General features: G+C 45.1%; 1 protein-coding gene across 4 annotated transcripts in view; it reads left to right on the top strand.

The window, feature by feature from the left end:
• FOXN3 (forkhead box N3) overlaps positions 1 to 18,730 on the top strand; it is a 422,302-nt gene that overhangs the window by 218,186 nt on the left and 185,386 nt on the right. For all 4 annotated transcript variants that reach the window (XM_081226912.1, XM_081226913.1, XM_081226914.1 and 1 more), the window contains one exon: positions 18,566 to 18,702. In XM_081226912.1, the coding sequence (XP_081083038.1) occupies positions 18,566 to 18,702 (137 nt within the window). The remainder of the gene's footprint in view (positions 1 to 18,565; positions 18,703 to 18,730) is intronic.

Here is an 18,730-nt window from a genome sequence, read left to right as displayed (position 1 = left end):
TATGGTTTGTTCTTTTTCTTTTTAAATCAACTTTACTGAGGCAAAATTTAATAAATTCATAATAAAATGCACCCATTGAAAGCATTTTGACTAATATGTATGCGCCTGTGTAAGCAGCGGTTACAGTGGAGAGCAGAACCTTCTCATCAGCATGAAATGCTTCCTTCTCCTTTGAGTCGATCTCCTCTCCCTCCACCCAGACCCTTGGGCAACCACTGTTGTACTTTCTTTTTCAGTAGATTAGTTTTACTTTTTCTAAAATTTCATATTAATGAAATCATAAATTGTATATTTTATTTCTGGCTTCTCTTACTCAGCATGTTTTTGAGAATCACAAATGTCAATAATAATACATACCTTTTTATTGCTGAGTAGTATTCCATTTTATGGAGATACAGAATTTGTTTATCTAGTCACCAGCTGATGGATTTGGGATTGTTTGCAGTTTTTTAGGAATTATGAATAAATCTGCTCTGAACATTCTTGTACAAGTCTGTGTGTGGATAGGTGCATTCATTTCAGTTGGGTAAATATCTAGGACTGGGTTTGCTGGGTCCCATGTAAATGTATGTTTAATTTTATAAGAAAATGCTGAACTGTTTTCCAAAGCAGTTGTGCTGGTTTACATCCTGCCCAACAATTTGTGAGTATTTCAGTAGCTTCCCATCCTGACCGCATTTAGTATTGTCAGTGTTCTTAATTTTAGCAGTTCCCGTGGGCATATTGTCCTATCTTACCATTTTAATTTGCATTGTTCTCCTTTTGATTGAACTTCTATTTTGAATAGTAAAGTATTTCTTAGTTCCAACATTAGCATTCTATGAAAAAGTATATTTAGTGAAGTCTCAAACTTATTTTTTCTCAATCCTACTGTGGAAGGTGTGGTTTAAATGATTGGAGAATCTGTTGGGCACTTGTATCTGTGTTGGCACTGGGTCCTGAGTAGAAATGGAAATAGATGCTACCTTCAGAGAGTTTACATGTTAGTGAGGGGAGATAGGCATTGATCACATAGCCCCACAAATAAATGTAAGCTCGTAACTTTGCTATGTGCTTTGTAGGACAGATATAAGGAGAGGGCTAAGGCTGTGGTGTCTGGATTTCATCATGGTTTCCCAAGATAAAGACGTTTACATGCTCCCTCTCTTAATACCTGTTGCAAAATTTCTAACCTGCTGTGACTCTGGGATCTGTAGCAACAGGCTCAACCCTTGGAAAATAACCAACACCCCACTATTGGAACCCAGGTCTGTGGAAGAACCATGATAAGCCTTCACTGAACTATTTGGTTTTAGATGAAGTTGTATGGGCTTGTTCCTTACAGAGTCCTGGTTGAGACAGACTTTCAGTGTTTTTACAAAAAATACATTGCTAACACCTGGTTTACATGTAATTTCTTAAAAGCCCTTTTTAGTTTTGTTTTTAACATTGTAGATACTGGCACTGGATTTGAACCATTTCTCAGTGATTAAAGAATGTCAGTGTTATGTTATCAACGGTTGTTTTTTTTTTCCTTTAGTAGGTTTGTTAGATATCCCCACCCAACCCAACCCCATCCCAAAACAGCTCATAGTTTTTAGATTTGAAACTTTGGTTTATGTTTTGATTTCCTGTAGGTCACTCTGACCTAGTATAAAACACCAGGGGTCTTCAGGGTGAGGTTGACTGTTAGGTCTTAAATTCTTAGAAATTTTGATTTTATGTTATTGTTGTTATAGTCATTGAATTCATACCATAGAGCTATTATCTACTCTATAAAAGGTTTTAGATAAGATGTAGTTTCAATCTGCTCTTCTAAAACTGGAACTTCCCAACAAATGCTGTCCTATTTGCAATTTTTACGCATGGTTAAAGTGACTCTGAAACATAGTGGAAATCATTGATGATGCACTTGTAAAGGAATTCTACAGAGAATATTTTTAGGAACAACATACTTTTCTAATCCTGTAATTGAGTTTTCATGTTTGAAAGCTTACTTCACTTTTTAAGAAGATGAATTCTGCTCTTTCAAGGTACACAATAGAGTAAATTATGATGGAAGTATTGGTGGCATTTTTTCCCCCTGCCTGATTGCTATCCTCTCTGCCTTGCAGAAATTGCAAGGGAATTAGTATGCACACATTGTGGCACGTAGATTCCGAGAGTGAAATTCTAGAGTGATCAGTTTGGTTTTTATTTTTGCCAGTCACTGTCCTGGCAGGAGACAGATGGCACACTCAAGCTGAAGTAACCAAGGCGTGTTTAATAAAAGACTAGTTGGCAGCAGTGGGCAGGGATACAAGAAACCAGCAAGGGTGGTGCACTCCCTCCGGAGGAGGGGGGATGGCTGGCTGCACCGGGGAACTTTCCTCACCTCTGGGTCCAGGGGCGAAGGAAGGGAGCAGGAGCTGGAACCTGGGGGAGAAGGTAGCTGAGGTTGTGGACCCTCAGTAGGGGCAGGGCCTTTGGCCGCGGGACGCAGCTCACTTCTTGGAGAAAGCCAGGAGAATAAATACCCTGCCCTCCTTCTCCTCCCACCCTAACTTCTCTCACTGATACCTCCCGTTGGAGGACGCAGACTGGAGGTCAGTGGGCCCGGGAGACTGTCCATGTGTCTACACGTGTCAGCCTCCGAGGGTTGTGAGCAGAGGAGGGTAGAGTGGCCTGCGGGGCGGAGGGAGTCTATCCAGCACGCTTGTAAGATATAGAATGGGGGGGACTAAGAACTGTTGCGTTGGTCCTCACGTGCCCTGAATATCTAGTGCATGTGTGTGCTTAGCCCTGGCAGAGGCCAGAGAGGAATGGGGCTCCTGGTGGTCGGGTGGATCACAATGGGAGGTTTGTAAACAATATCTAAAGATCTTTCCTTAATTTAAAATACCTAAACAGGGACTTACCTGGCGGTCCGGTGGTTAAGACTCTGCACTTCCACTGCAGGGGGTGCGGGTTCAATCCCTAGTTGGGGAACTAAGATCCTGCATGCCACGGGCGTGGCCAAAAATAAAACAACAACAACAGCAAACCGCAGTAAACAGAACCCCCAACTCCTTTCAGCTAAGTTTTTTTTGTTTTTTTCCTTTTTGCGGTACGCGGGCCTCTCACCGCTGTGGCCTCTCCCGTTGCGGAGCACGGGCTCCGGACGCGCAAGCCCAGCGGCCATAGCTCACGGGCCCAGCTGCTCCGCGGCACGAACCCGCGTCCCCTGCATTGGCAGGCGGACTCTCAACCACTGCGCCACCAGGGAAGCCCTCAGCTAAGTTGTAATAGTCTTCATTTTCAAGTGTTTGATACTTACTTTCCCATCACTGGAGGATGGTACAAAATCCGGGGAGATCTCTCCCAAAGGAGAGCTTCCCTTCCTCCAGGGCTCCCTTTGGGAATGCAGAAGACAGAGCTGGCCTTTTGAGCAGGACGCATCCCCACAAGCTCTCCTGTGTATATGGAGAGTCTCTCTGAGCTGGGACTCCTGGGACCCACCGCACAGGTTCACCACAGCTTAAATGCCCAGAGCATGCTTTCCATTCAAGAGCCCCTGCAAGCTGTAAGTTGTCCTCAGGGCTGCCACATGGGGAAGGAAGTGCTGCCGGAATAGATGCTGTCTTTTGTTGTTTTTGTTTTGGGGAACAGCTGCATCGTTGAAACACCCGAAGTACAACATTTCTTTCTGTTGTCTTAAAAGACAACAATGAGTTATAGATGCACTTATAAGTACTCATTATGTACTTATAAGGACATAACGTATCAGAAATGTAAATCACATCCTCCCTGTGGTGTGTGGACCCCACAGGCCGTATAGACCTTATCCCAGAAGTTGAGTGTAATTTAAGGCTGTGTTTATGTTGCCAAACAAATCCAGTGTAGATGATTCCAGCAGAAGGATGTTGGAGTTTAGCTTTTTCTCACCCATTTTAGAACATGTCCATCAAACCAAAGCCCTTTCTCTCCTAATTCCCTTTGAGAATTTCTTTAAAGTAGCACATGATTTTAAGCATCTCCTTCCTGCCAGGTGAATTCAGAGACGTGGGGTCCCACCTGGAAGGGAGAGGATGTAAAAAACATTGGGACAAACATACACAAGTTGCCCCAGTTTGTGGGATTCTGTTTATCCTGGTACAGCCCTTCCTGTAGATTGTTGGAACCCTCTGAATGCTAAAGATTTGAAAACACTTCCAGGAGGCTGGATTTTCTCATGGAAGCAACATGATTTGGTGGAAAGATGGTGGGGGGGGGCGGACAACTCAGAAGCCTGTGGCTGGCTCTGCTTCTTGCTGATTAGGATCTAGGGAAGCCCCTATCTTTTCGGAGCCTGTTTTTCTTGGCTATGAACAACCTGAATCTTCTCAGATTCCTTCATCGAGTTGTTTAGGGCCACCTGAGATATTTGATTGCCCTTCGAAATTTGCTTTACAAACAGAAAGGTGATGTTTTGTTTGCAGAGGGTCACGTGCCAGCAATGCAAATATAAAGTCGTCATAATAACAATAGTAACTATTTGACTGTTTTTCATCTGACATGAACGATTAAAGAAAATCTGTGTGTGAATAAGTGTATGTGTATCAGAAAGCATCTGTATGCACACTGCCATTTAAGGATGGACATCACTTCATACAGTAGATCATCCCCAAATTATTCGTGATTTGACTTGGAAATGTGTGATAGGTTTTCTTGCAGCTGGTTACCTACCTACTAGTGTTGGTCACAGGACTCTTACTTTGGTGGTGACATGCACGGGTTCCTGAGTCAAACTGAGGCAAGTTAGTTAACTTGTTTGAACCTTAACTTCCTTATCGGTAGGGCCATCCTACTACCCACCTTCCAGGTTGGTTGGGCGAATTAAACGAAATAATGCACATGAAATGCTAGGTTGGTGCCTGGCACATGGTCAGTTCGTGGTCAGTGTTCACGGTCATTGCCGTCACTACCACCGCTACTCACGTATGTGTAGCTTGAGTTCCGACTTGGACTGACATTTAGGCCAAGTGACTCTGCAAGATCCTGAGTGAGTTAAAATTTCTTGTGTATAAAATTTCCATGGATAATCAAGGGCTGGCTGTTTTGGGAAACCTTAATTAATCATTGTGGCATGGTCTGAGTGCGGTTTGTAGGAATCCCCGGGTATCCCTGGGCAATGCACCCAGCGTCCCTGTTTCTCCCCTCCCCCGTGGGGGGGGGATCAGATGCTGGCCTCAGGAGTCCTTCCCGAGATCCAGTTCAGGACTGAGGAAACGGTGGTCAGAGAGGACTTTTACACCATGAGATGAAAGGCGCTCTGTAGTAAGCCAGAGATACCCACCCCCGCCCAGGCATTGTAATCAGGTAACTCAGAACCCTTGGCAGACTTTCTCCGAAGGTCCTGTGCTTGGCTATCAGGTCGCCTTGTGTAATTGTCAGTTGTTAGGAACCTCATGAGCTTCTGGTTGACTCTCTAGAGGGCTGTTCTCTGTGTTGTGCCCCTCAGGTTGCAGTGAGTTCTCAGGTGAGCTGAGAAGCATCCAGAAGCAGGTGTGCTGTCCCAGGTTGCCTCTGTGGCCCTGTACGAATCTTCTAGGTCACTGTGCTTGTGGCCCAGGTGAATCCCCGTAGTGACCAGTGCTCAGTTTTGACACTGGCCTTTCCAGGGGACACGTATCACATTATCACCAAAATCAGCAGTCTGTGGGAGAGACACGCAGATACTGAGGTATCTGCCCTTTTGCAGAACCTCCCAGGAACACAGTTTGTGAGGATGATATGATGATGAGGTTAAGGGTGTAATTTGCTTTTTAAATACACTTGACCCTTGAACAACAGGGATTTGAACTGCTCGGGTCTACTTTTGTGCAGGGTTTTTTCAGTAAATATATTGGAAAAAATTTTGGACATTTGTGACCATTTGAAAAAACTGGCAGGCGAACTGTGTAGCCTAGGGATATCGAAAAAAATTAAGGAACATACGAAATATGTGTTAATTGTGTATGTTACTGGTAAGGCTTCTGGTCAACAGGAGGCTCTTAGTAGTTGAGTTTTGGGGGAGTCAAGGGTTATACAAAGCCTCTCACTGTTGTGGCCTCTCCCGTCGCGGAGCACAGGCTCCGGACGTGCAGGCTCAGCGGCCATGGCTCACGGGCCCAGCCGTTCCACGGCATGTGGGATCCTCCCAGACCGGGGCACGAACCCGTGTACCCTGCATTGGCAGGCGGACTCTCAACCACTGCGCCACCAGGGAAGCCCCAATATACAAAGATTTTTGACTGTGCATGGGGGCCTGGGGGTCTGTGCCCCCCAACCCCTGCATTGCTCAAGGGTCAGTCGTACTCAGAAAAGGGCCTCAGGGAGACTCAGTGTGAGGCCAAGAGAGGTCGTTTAGACACCAGGAAGCTCAGGCCTCACCAAGGTTTTCATGTGGTTCCTGGGGTCCAGGTCAGCGAGTCTTTTTGGGGGACTCTGTTCACTTATATTTTTCTTCATCATTAATCGCAGGATCAGATCATCCTCTGATTCTGTCTCCCCTCCCCTCTCTGCCTAGCGCTCTGTCAGGCATGTGTTCCTTTGGCGTTCTGGACCAGCCACCTCTTACCTGCAATTGTCCTGGACACCCTCTCCCTGTCCCGCAACAAATTCGGCCACTCCCTCTGCTCCCAGGGCCCCATGGATTCTGTCTGACTAGCACCCACAGTAATATCAAAGGAATCTTACAGGGTCATTTGGTCATTATTGCTTCCCCCACCTGCGTCAGGGATGGTTTCAGATTTATCCTCGTAGCGGACGCTACAACATCAGGGACCCAGGCTGTGCTCAGATACCATTTGTTGAAAGTGTCTCCTTTGCGGTTGGGATGCTTGTGCTAGAATTTAGAGGCACTGTAAAGGTAACTTCTCCTTCAAAGTGGGCCGAGTTGCTTATAGCAAAATACTGTGGCGAGAAGCTGGATTCCCAGCCTAAGAACTGCCAGCAAAGACCCCATGGGGACGGACCATCAGGGAGAGTGGGTGACTCGTTGGTCCCGTGGCCAGTGGTCTGCTCTTTAAAAGACCAACCAACTGGGCTTCCCTGGTGGCGCAGTGGTTGAGAGTCCGCCTGCCGATGCAGGGGACGCGGGTTTGTGCCCCGGTCCGGGAAGATCCCACATGCCGCGGAGTGGCTGGGCCCGTGAGCCATGGCCGCTGAGCCTGCGCGTCTGGAGCCTGTGCTCCGCAACGGGAGAGGCCATGACAGTGAGAGGCCCGCGTACCGCAAAAAAAACCCACAACAACAACCAACCAAGCCAACCAAACTACCAACCCAGCGTGCGTGTTCTACTGAGAGGGTCTTTATGATTATTTAAAAAAAGTAAAAGGCCGTAATCGTTAAGCTCCAGCCCAGTAGACACACAGCCTGTAACTGTAACTCTTACCTGGCCAGGCACATTTAACAACTCTTAGTTATGGAAATAAGGTGATCAAATTATATGTGCCATTTAGATAAGATCATATTGGAACATTTAAAAATAGATGAGTAACTATGGACAACCAGAAGATAAAGTGGCACTGGTGGGCCAGTTGTAATCCAACCACGGGTGTCTCTGTCAGACCCACGTGGGCCTTTGTCACCCTCCATAAAACGTTATTGCGGTAATTCTCATTTGCCACGTTTGAATCACTTTTTAAAAAGAGGTACCAGAAGGAGTGTAAGTTCGGTCCAGAGCTGGAGCTGGCTGTCATCTTCTCACCTCTCCATAGTGGGTTTATAAAAATCCTTTCCTGGGTCTTGAACTTTTAAAATAACTGAGTTCTTATTTCTGACAGTGTACTGAATGGTGAGTTTTACCTCCCCTCCTATTTACTAGCTTTAAGTCAGTTTGCTTTTTAAATTGGGGGAAAAAAAGGCCTGAAAAAGGCAAGTCAATATATGTCTTTTATTCTCCCATGTAGCCTCTTTGCAATTTACTTATGCAGTTTTAACTCTAAGGTTGTAGATGTGATGCAAACAACTGTTATTTATAAATTTTAAAACGGAATATATCCACATTCCAAACAACTTTATCACGTACCGTCCTGTTTTATATATTTATATATAACCTGTTTTATATCCAGTGACAAATAAAACCTTGTAAATTTGCTCATCTTTGTTTCTGTAATAAAGTTATTAGCAGTTAAGTGGTCATGTAGGATTTATTTATCTATCCATATATCCTCTGTGTATGTGTATGAGAGAGAGAGAGAGGGAGGACTGTTTGATGCCACAATATCTTGATTTCATTTGAGTAGTAATTTCACTCTTTGAAGTGGTGTAGCACGGCTGGTATTACAAGTATATAAAACCACCAGCTTTTTATATTTCCTGTGTGTTTGGGGAGTGTATGAAGTTTTTGTAAACTTCTCTGTGTCTGTATTTCTTCTCAGCTTGCCTAGGCTAATACTGTGAGGTTTCAGAAAGGGAAGAATCGTTGACTCTTATTTGCTCAAGGGCCCCAAAGGACAGATTGGTGAAACTAATTGGGAGAATTCCAAGATTTAGTTGGATAAAAGCAGTGATTTTAAAGATGCCAATTCTTTGGCTTTCTGGCTTGGAGTATCAGGGTGCGTGTGTGCGTGCCTCTGTGTGTGTGTGTGTGTGTGTGTATGTTCCCTTTTCTTTATTAGAACTTACCAGCATAGAGTTTGACAGTATTTTTAAGTAAATGTCTTCTAGGTGTTTTGGTAATCATTTTATTATTGATTGTTGTTAGTGCACTAGCTCTTGACTGCCTTTGGTAGTTGGAAAACAGTAGTCTAGAGGGCACCAAAAATAACTCATTTCAACCCAAACAAACACTTGCTAGCTTTGCCAGCCTCCATGAGTTGATGTGCTTCACAGTTTCCCTCCCTTTGGCCTCTCCTAACCCCCGGTGGAAATTAAGTGATGAGCTGTGGAAGTCAGCATCATGGTGAGTGATAGAGGAGAGATTCCTGTAGAGCAAGAGCCGTTGGTTGTAAACTCCAATCAACTGGTGTCCTTCAGCCATTCCCACCCCGACCCAGCTTCACCTGCCAGGTTTGTCCTAGAGATCAATTTGGTTTTAGGCAGATCTTGGGACTATTTTGGTTTTAGTTAGGTGTTAATGCAAGGAAATGATTGACTTTTCCTGCACCAGTTAAACACACACACAGTCTGTCCAGCTTCTCCACTGGAGGTGAAGCATTTTCCTCAGGCCTAAAAAGTGCCTTCCCCACCTGTGCCACCTGCATTCCCTCGTCCCCATCTCCATGGATGCTTGGTGAAGGGAGGGAGGCTTTCAGAGACAGCCGAGGCACGCTTGTGGAAAAGGCTCATTATAGAGCTCAGGTGTTTGAATATTGTACAAGTGACATGTTATCTTGATTTCCATCTTCCTAGCTTTTAGAATACATGTGTAAAATAATAGCAAGATGATTGCGGGATTGCAGGAGATTTGTGTATCTGATATTCAGAAGATGCAATGTTAGTGAGTTCGAAATAGTCAGAGGCTGTGAATCTCAGGGGCTCTGTGTCCAGCTCCCGATGCCCACAAGCTGGGCTGGTCCTCCAGGTACTGGGGCTGCCCTCCCCGCCTGCAGGGCCGCTCCCCAGAATGAAGCTAGACTGAGGCCCACCAGGCCAGGGTCTTGAGAGAGGGATTCCTGTCTGGACCAGGTATGTAATATGTCTTTTCCATTCCTCCTTCTGCTTTTGGAAAACAAACAAACAAAAAAACTATTTAGAAAGCAAAGTGGGACATTTAAAACACTGCAAACAGTTTGGGAAATCCAACTGTCTGATGTGATTTCTTTTTAAAACTATCTTTCTTCTGGAGTAGTTGTCTATTTTGTTATGATGTATCTAGAAAAAAATTCTTTGTGATCAGTTTTGTTCTTTTTCCCTCTCTCCTCCTCTGTTTCATGTATTTGGCTAATTTTTCAGATCCTTTTCTTTATTTTACTTTCTTTTTTCTTTTTTTTTGGCTGTACCCACTTGCGGGATCTTAGTTCCCTGACCAGGGATCGAACCCATGCCCCCTGCATTGGAAGCGTGGATTCCTAACCACTGGACCACAAGGGAATTCCCCAGATCCTTTTCTTAACAGTTTTAAATTTTAAAAATCCCCCTTGATGTTTTTAGATTATAAATTATAGAATTTTAGGACAAAAAGGGTCTTTAGGAGTCACTCACTTGCTAAATAAGCATCTTGTTGTGGTATGACGTTACTGGCACTTGTTAGAATAACTTTTCTGTTTTATTTGTTTTTTCCAGTTTCACCCAACTTCTCCTGTGATGTCCTTTGACAGGAAGTAGAATTAAATTAAGTGTCTTTTTCACGCTGGGTATGGTGTTAGGCGCATTTTATATGTTATCACCTTTAAGCCCAACAAGACTGGGAGAAGCTTGTTTTACCTCTAGTATGTAGGTGAAGAAACTGGCAGTCAGAGAGGACAAGAGGTTTATTCCTGGTAACACCACAGTAGGGTAGTGGTGTAGACAAGATCCACACAGGCGGATCCCTTTGTTGCTTGGGAGCCATGTGCGGGGTTGCATTCTAGAATTCTCCCTGGGAAGCCCTGGCATTGCCTCTTGCCCCCTCACTGGTCAGAGTCAGTGAAGAGTGTTTGCCTCTCACTGTTGACAGCCCCAGGGAGCATGAACCTCAGAAAGCCAGACTCTGTCCTGGGGCTTTGATGGGAAAGTTAGAGGAGGGATGGGGAGAACACAGTCTCCAAGGGGCTGCAGTTTCTAGCGGGGGCAGCCTGGGGTAGGGGAGTAGCTGGAGAGGGCGTGGGCATTGGGTGGGCCCGTAGGAGGAGCTGGCCTGACGGAATATGTGTGTGTGTGTGTGTGTTGTGTGCTTGTGTGTGTATATGTGCACAAGTGCGAGGTTTCAGCACCTTTGTCCCCTGCAGGACTCATCCTTTCCCTCCTCTGCCAACCTACACTGCATTGGCCAGCTTGTGTAGTCCTTTAGAGTTGTGTATTGTTTGTCTTCCTCTGGAGGTTCTGCACCCTAAAAAATGGACCCTGCCTTGTGTCATGGTTACAGGTGTTGTTAAATGGCCTGCTTCAGAATGAGGCACAACAGCGTTATTCCCTAAGTCAGCTGTCTCCCCACCCTGTACCAGGGCAGCGTGGAGGTTAGGGCCTCTCCACTCAGGAGGTGGCAGGTTTAAGGTCTGAAGGGTAGGGACCTCCCTTGGGAAGTCCTGGGTTGCCACAGGGTCCTGGCACCCAGGGGCCTCGATGCACAAGGAAGCGACTCAAAGAGAGGAGCATCCTCAGAACCTCGTATCCCTCCTGGCATCACTCCAGTGCCCACGACTTTGCTTTGTTCTGTTTTGATCCTTTCATTTCTACCTTAGTACATCTGATATAAAATGCTTACTTTGGGGCTTCCCTGGTGGCACAGTGGTTGGGAGTCCGCCTGCCGATGCAGGGGACACGGGTTCGTGCCCCGGTCCGGGAAGATCCCACATGCCGCGGAGTGGCTGGGCCCACAGCAGTGAGAGGCCCGCATACCGCAAAAAAAAAAAAAAAAAAAAAAAAAAAAAGCTTCCTTCGGACCAAGGAAAGTACCATCAGACAGTGGAAAACAAATAGCCATGTGTGATTTTTTTTTTTAAGATGAAATTTGCATTATTTCACCATTTGGCTAGTATTCCCCCTCACAGGGCAGGGCCTGCATGTTTTGGAGCTTGATGTCAAGGAAAGCTGGCTATTTAATATTTTACCATCATGATCAGGAGGGTAGTGTTTGTGGAGCTTTTATTATGCGCCCTGCATAGGATTATCTCATTTAATCCTTGCAACAGTCCTGTGAATCAGGTATTATTATATCACTCCCTTTTTATAGATGAGGAAGTTGAAGCTCAGAGGAGTTAAGTAACTTGCCCAAAGCGCCCAGAACTGAAAAATGGCAGTGTTGGGAAGCTAGGAAGGAGATGGGGAATTGAAGGTACGTGTGTACTAAGTAATCTGTAGTAACACATCCTCAAAGCATAGAGTTAGGAGCCCGTGGGATGATTTAGTCTGACCATCTAATTTATAGATGAGAAACTGAGACCCAGAGAGGGAAAGTGAACTGGACATACACATTGACTTTCAGAAGCAGTGGTGTTAGGTGCAGCTCAACAAATACTAATATGTGTACTCATCACTGATGGGCGTACTTACTCCAGTGAGCGTCCGTACCTCTTCCCTCCCGCATCCCTGCAGATGGGCCCCTTTCCTGCCTTGGAGCACTTGACTTAGATCATCATTGGCATCCCCTCCCCAATCCCACAGGACCCAGCCCAACTCTCTTAGCGCCTGAAGACTCCCCTTACCTGGTTTTGGGTTCCCAAACTACAGGAGCTTTGAGTCTGAACGCTGGGTTCAAGTGCAGAAGCTGTAGAGAGGGACCAGCCAACAGTGGCCTGTGTTTTTGTAAATAAAATATTATGGAAGCACAGCCATGTCTGTTCATTTACATCCGTGGTTGCTTTTGTTCTGCAACGGCAGAGGTGAATAGTTGCAACAGGGACCGTGTGGCCTACAAAGACTAAATTTTTTTTTTTTTTTTTTTTGGCTGTGTCATGTGGCTCGTGGGATCTTAGTTCCCCGGCCAAGAATTGAACCCGTGCCCCGTGCTGTGGAAATGCCAACTCCTAACCACTGGACCACCAGGGAATTCCCAACAAAGACTAAAATAGTTACTCTGATCCTTTAAGAAAACGTTTACCAGTGCCTGCTGTAGAAGAATCAGTTAATGTTAAACCTCTGAAGCCAGACCACCTCAGATCTACCTTTCTGTGTCCGTAAGCTTTTGCTATAAAGTTTGGGGTCAGTGAGGGGACAGCAGAGGGAAGGGAGTGGCATATGTCCAGCAAGTTCCTTCACGTACCTTAATCAGTAGCTCTTAATACAAAGGCTCAAAGGTTGTACGTTCACCTGAGCACTGGATTTCCCCCTGCCTCCCAATCTGACCTAGTTACTCAAATCAAACCATCATTCTTCTCTTTTCTTTACCTGCCACTTCTAATCCATTGCCAGGTCCCATTGCTTCTCCAGATTACATCCCGAAGCTGCCCTCTCTTCTACGTCACTGCTGCCACCTGGTCACGTCGGGCCTGGGCTATGGCATCAGCTCATCACAGATCCCGGCAGGTCCTCTTCTGCTCCCAACCCTTTTATTTTTCACACAGCAGCAAGTTCCTGTCTTCCAACTCACAACTCTCTTTATTTCCTTCACAGCAGGCAGTACAGTCTGTCATGATCTTGCTTATTTATTTCTTGACTTACTTACCGTCTTCTTCCCCGTCCAGAATCCAAGCTTCAAGAGAGCAGTTGCCTTATTGTATTGTTCTGTATTCACTAATGTACCCCCATGGTGCCTGGCATACAGTGGGTACCATATGGGTGAGGGAATGGAAGAGGGTGGGTGGTGTTGGAAACATCCGTGGAAATGGCATATCAGAAACATCAAAAGGGATTGTTTGGAATTGACATGTATACACTGCTATATTTAAAATGGATAACCAGCAAGGACCTAGTGGACGGCACAGGGAACTCTGCTCAATATTATGTAACAACCTAAATGGGAAAACAATTTGAAAAAGAATAGATACATGTATATGTATAACGGAATCACTTTGCTGTACACCTGAAACGAACGCAGCATTGTTAATCATTATACTCCAGTACAAAATAAAGAGTTAAAAAAAGGTGGAGGGCATGGTTTCAGAGTCACCAGAAACACGTATCCAGCTCGCTGCTCCATTTTGCCATGGGTCCTGCCTCATTAACCCCCATCCCCAAGCATGGTCCCTCCCCTGTGAGTTGGGGGTCACATTGAGGGAGTCCTCCGTTACAGCTGGGAAAGGGCTTTATCCCTCAGAAGTGACGAGAAGGAAGAAAGTGGAAACCATTGCTCTAGAACAGTGTTTACCACCCTTTTTGGACCCAGATCCCCAGTAAGAAGTGTATGTTACTTTGTGATCCACTGTACACCAACACGCAGGTGTACTCACACACACATTTCACAAAATATTACTTTAGTACAGATGCTTTCTAAGCTGTTCTATTTGGTTCTAGTCTGTTCCATGAAGGCAGTGCTGGTTGTGACCCATTACATTGACTGCATGCCCCATTAATGTATCATGGGCCACATTTTGTAAACAATGTTTTAAAATACGGTTTATCCTCAGGGACAACCTAGTGAAGAGACCCGCAGTGAAGGCTGGATGTTTGGCAGACTGGCCAGTGCTGCCGTGCGGGTCTGCGGAGGTCCGGGAACAGGGAGAAATTCATGGGCTGCCGGGGATGCCCCTGGATCCAGACCTCTCAGGGAAAAAGCAGTTATCCTTAGAAGTTAGATTTAGGATTTAATTTAGTTGTTATTCTTATCTCTCTCTTTTTTTAAAACCCTTCTCACTAATCAGTTCTTTCTACAATATAGGTTCTCCTGGTCTTTTTTTTCCTGCTATGTACTGATGTTTTTATTGCTAACAAGGAATTGTCTATTATTCCCCAGGTGCTTTTTTTTTTTTTTTTTTTTTTTTTTTTTTGCGGTACACAGGCCTCTCAGTGTTGTGGCCTCTCCCGTTGCGGAGCACAGGCTCCGGACGCGCAGGCTCAGCGGCCGTGACTCACGGGCCCAGCCCCTCCGCGGCATGTGGGATCTTCCCGGACCGGGGCACGAACCCGGGTCACCCGGGTCGCCTGCATCGGTAGGCGGACTCTCAACCACTGCGCCACCAGGGAAGCCCCCCACCAGGTGCTTTTTAATTAAAACAACAACAACTTGGCTTCATCCGTATGTTTTTTTTTTTTTTTTTTTTTTTTTTTGCGGTACGCGGGCCTCTCACTGTTGTGGCCTCTCCCATTGCGGAGCACAGGCTCCGGACGCGCAGGCTCAGCGGCCATGGCTCACGGGCCCAGCCGCTCCGCGGCATGTGGGCTCTTCCCAGACCGGGGCACGAACCCATGCCCCTGCATCGGCAGGCGGACTCTCAACCACTGCGCCACCAGGGAAGCCCCATCCGTACGTTTTTACTCCTTTTTCCTTTTCACATTAGTTTTCTCAAACTCTGTGTGTGTGCACACACGCCCGTGCTCATGTAAGAAAGATCTTCCTTCACCTCTCCCTTCCTTCACAGACATGTTTTTGTCTTAAATATATATATATTTATATATATATAATATATAAAAACATATTTATAAATATGCATTTTATATATTATATATTTATAAGTATAGAAAATATGTATATTTATATATTTTATAAAAATATATTACCTATATAAATATATATAAATACTTTTCAAATATGAAAATGTGTCTATGAATAGAAATCTTTCTTTCCTTATTATCTTGAATTCCCTAACATTTAATGGTGCATGAGCCTCTCAGTTATTATGGTTCAAAAAAAGAAATCCATATTCTTTAGATGAGATGCAGATAATTCTGAAAGCTCTGACCCTCAAACTTATTATGCAACTCTAATCAAATTACACCCTTTTCTCCCCTGTTATGGGCATTAAATGTAATTTTTCCTGGCCGAATAAACTTGAGCATTCTCTGTTCTGCATAGTTCCATTTTAAAAGTTTTCAAGTCAACCTTTTTACTATTCTGAACTGTTACATGAAACCAACGAGAATGCTTGCAAATAAGATGCGGTGCCAGCCTCTTTCATGTTCCTTCCAAGCTCTGCCTAGAGCTCTCCACTGGAAAATCATTGGAGGGGTTTGAGGGATCTACAGTGTCCCCATAGGTGTGTCCTGAAGATGCTTTTTTGGCTTATTTTCTTCTCTCTGGAAATTCTGAGTGTGAGATACTGAAATGAGTGTTTGGTCTGTGAAAATCTATCACAGTTCCAGACCACGCTCACTGTAAAATGCAGAACTGATCAAGGTAGGAGCCGTGATGATCCCAAGCTCGGGCACGTTTCCTGCAGCGAAGATGCTGTGAATGTGTGCTGACCAAGTTTGGAATTAAACCTTAGCTTGGTGGTCACTGTGCGAAGACCCGAGCAAAAGAAAACTTCTAGTAGGGAAGTCAGAGTTGGCTTCCTGCGCAAGGGAGAAGTAACATGGAGTGAGAGATTCATAGGAGGGCGATGGGAGAGTGGGGTGGCAATAAAGTGAGGCGTCTTAGAAAGTAGGAAAGCTCTCCAGAGTGCACTTGCTGAGCCGGGACCAATGGCACTCCTGTAGATTAATACTTAGTCCTCACGTGGAAGGTCGGCTTGCTGGAGGCCCCACCCACTGCCTCTGTTGGAATTTGGTGATTCTTTCATGATGGGAAAATCAGATGTGGAAAGCATGGTGCAGCCAGCTTTGCCTTCTTTCTTCTGTCCAAAAGGAGCTGTTCGTGGTCCCCTCCGCCCTCCGCCATCTATCGAATGCCTATACATTCTCCACTGTTCTAGGTGTTTCCTGTCATGTGCACCGCACACCTTTCTCTAAGTGGGTCTTTATTTTGTCCCTGAGGAAGCCTGGACTTTCTAGGGGACCCTGATTTGCCCAAGGCCACACAGGAAACATCTGTCTGGCTTTAGAACTCCCATTCTTACTATAGCTCGGCCTGCCTCTTGTACCTGCACCCCAATCCTGCGGGGTTTTCCCCTTTTTCTTCTGGTAAATAGTAGTGTAGTATAATAAACAAGATGCTAAGGATTAGGAGAAACCACCTTCTTGCCTTATTGTTATTTCCCTTCATTTGTTTGTCATATTTTTATTCCCTGTAAGGTTAAACGGCCCTACCCTGAAAGCCACCTTGATGGAAACAGAAGCCCTGTGTGGTTCCCAGAACCAGGGTAATCTCACTGCAGAAACGTTTGGGTTGCACATGGGCCCTGGCCCTCCAACTAGCTAGTTGGGAGCCTTGTCTTCAAGGGGATTGGAAAGGGAGTCCCACTGGCACAGGGCTCAACAGGGAGCCTTTGATGGACTCAGGCCAGGACCCCTGCTGCCGAGGAGTTGACTGGCTTTTGTGGTTTGCTTTACATTACCCAGATTTGGTAGTTACTGGTCTTCCCCCACGCCTCTCAGCATCTTGGCTTTTGCTTTCTTCTAAAAAGTGTGCTGCACAGCTTTTTTCCAAAGGACAGAATGGAAGGTCCAGGGCTGATCATTGGTGGCCTTGCCTGCTTTACCCAGAAAGTGTCATTAGTCCCCCTTCTGGGCTTGAAAATGTACGCATGGAAGGAAAAGACCATGTAGGGTGTTGAGTTTTCTAAAGTTGAAATCTTTCATTTCTTTAAGCATCGGGTGGTTAAGCTGGGAGCTTTGGTGTTTAGCCCAGGCAGGTTGGCCTGACTGGGACTGTGTTTGGGGTCAGGCCTGCACTTGGGGGTCGGGTGCGGGGAGCAGCGGTTGGGGGGGAGCAGAGGCTGTAGCCCTGGACCTTGGCTTTGAGCCATTCCCTGTGCTGAGTGCGTCGGTGGTGTTGATAGTAAAGAATTTTAAGGGGTTCTGTGAATAAGTTTGTAAGTAAACTATCTGATAAGCTGATGACTGAAATACAAATTTTTAAAACTTTAAAGGTTTTAGGAATAATTTATTTTTAGTTCTCCTTCTAAGGGATTTTCTTGGACTTTGCCCCCTGCATAATAGTTAAATGATTTTCTTGTTTGCTTTCTAAGTCTTCCTGTAGTATAATAGTTGTGAAAATTAGCGAGTCGTTGGCTGGAAGCTTGGGGTGGGTGTGGGTTTATATAATTTGACTTCTTTTCTCTCCAAATCAGTAAATGTTTACAAATGACCTTATCAAGCAGCTGGGGTACATTCGGTCACTTGAAAGCGAGCAGTCAGAACAGTGACTGCCCGTCATACCAGCCTGCCGCCAGATCCAGCGGGCCTCAGAGGCAGGTCTTACATTTGTTTTATAAAATGCTGTGTGCCCAGAACGAAAGCGTCCAGCTGAAAGTGGGCCTCCGAGCAAATCTCCCTCTTTCCATGGAACCAGTTTGATAAAATTTGTCTTTTAAAATTTCTGACTTCTGAAGATTCAGGTCTGGAGCAAAATCCAGAATGGAGGATATCAAAAAATAAGTCCTGGATTCTGGCTAAGGTTTACCACTGCTGCCTGAGTTCTTTTGTTTCTTTGGGAAGGTCATTACAGAATTCCATTTGAAGCTTAAATGTCATTCTTTTGTTAAGTAGGAAAAAACAAGTGGATTACTTTTCTGTTTTTGTAAAGTGGCACCGATGTAATATGGTTTGAAAACATAACCCTCGAATTTTTAAAGCAGAGACAGTTTTGAGGGTGTCTCTGCCCTCTTTTTCTCTCAACCCTTGATACCTGACAAATTTAAAACTCACTTTTTAAAGGGAATACATATGTTTTTCAAAGTTGACACTGAAAAATAATAAGGGAACTGAGGGTTTTGGTCAGTAGGATATGAAAATTACAATATTACTGTAGCAACATCACCTGGAAATAACATATTCATTTTGTTAAACTTAATGTGAATACACAGAAGCGCACTGCCTGGTGTTCTGTTGTCAGAGCACAATAGTACGGTAGTTAAGGCTGGCAGACAGTTAACAAAGAAGTGAGAGGCTTTTCAAAATCAGTAACTTTGATGAGAGTGATACATCTACTTACTGCACAGTGGGTACTGTCTCTGTATTAATCACTTTTGTATTTTATTGTTCTTTGCAGAGTATCGGGAAAGGGTCGTTGTGGTGCATAGACCCAGAGTATAGACAAAATCTAATTCAGGCTTTGAAAAAGACACCTTATCACCCACACTCGAATGTGTTCAATACACCTCCCGCCTCTCCTCAGGCATATCAAAGGTAAGCCATTCAGACTTCTTTTGTTTTG

This window comes from Mesoplodon bidens (genome assembly GCF_964165515.1).
Source record: "Mesoplodon bidens genome assembly, chromosome: 3".
In the NCBI taxonomy this organism is placed as follows: Eukaryota; Metazoa; Chordata; class Mammalia; order Artiodactyla; family Ziphiidae; genus Mesoplodon; species Mesoplodon bidens.
This window is presented reverse-complemented; position numbering and strand designations above follow the sequence as displayed.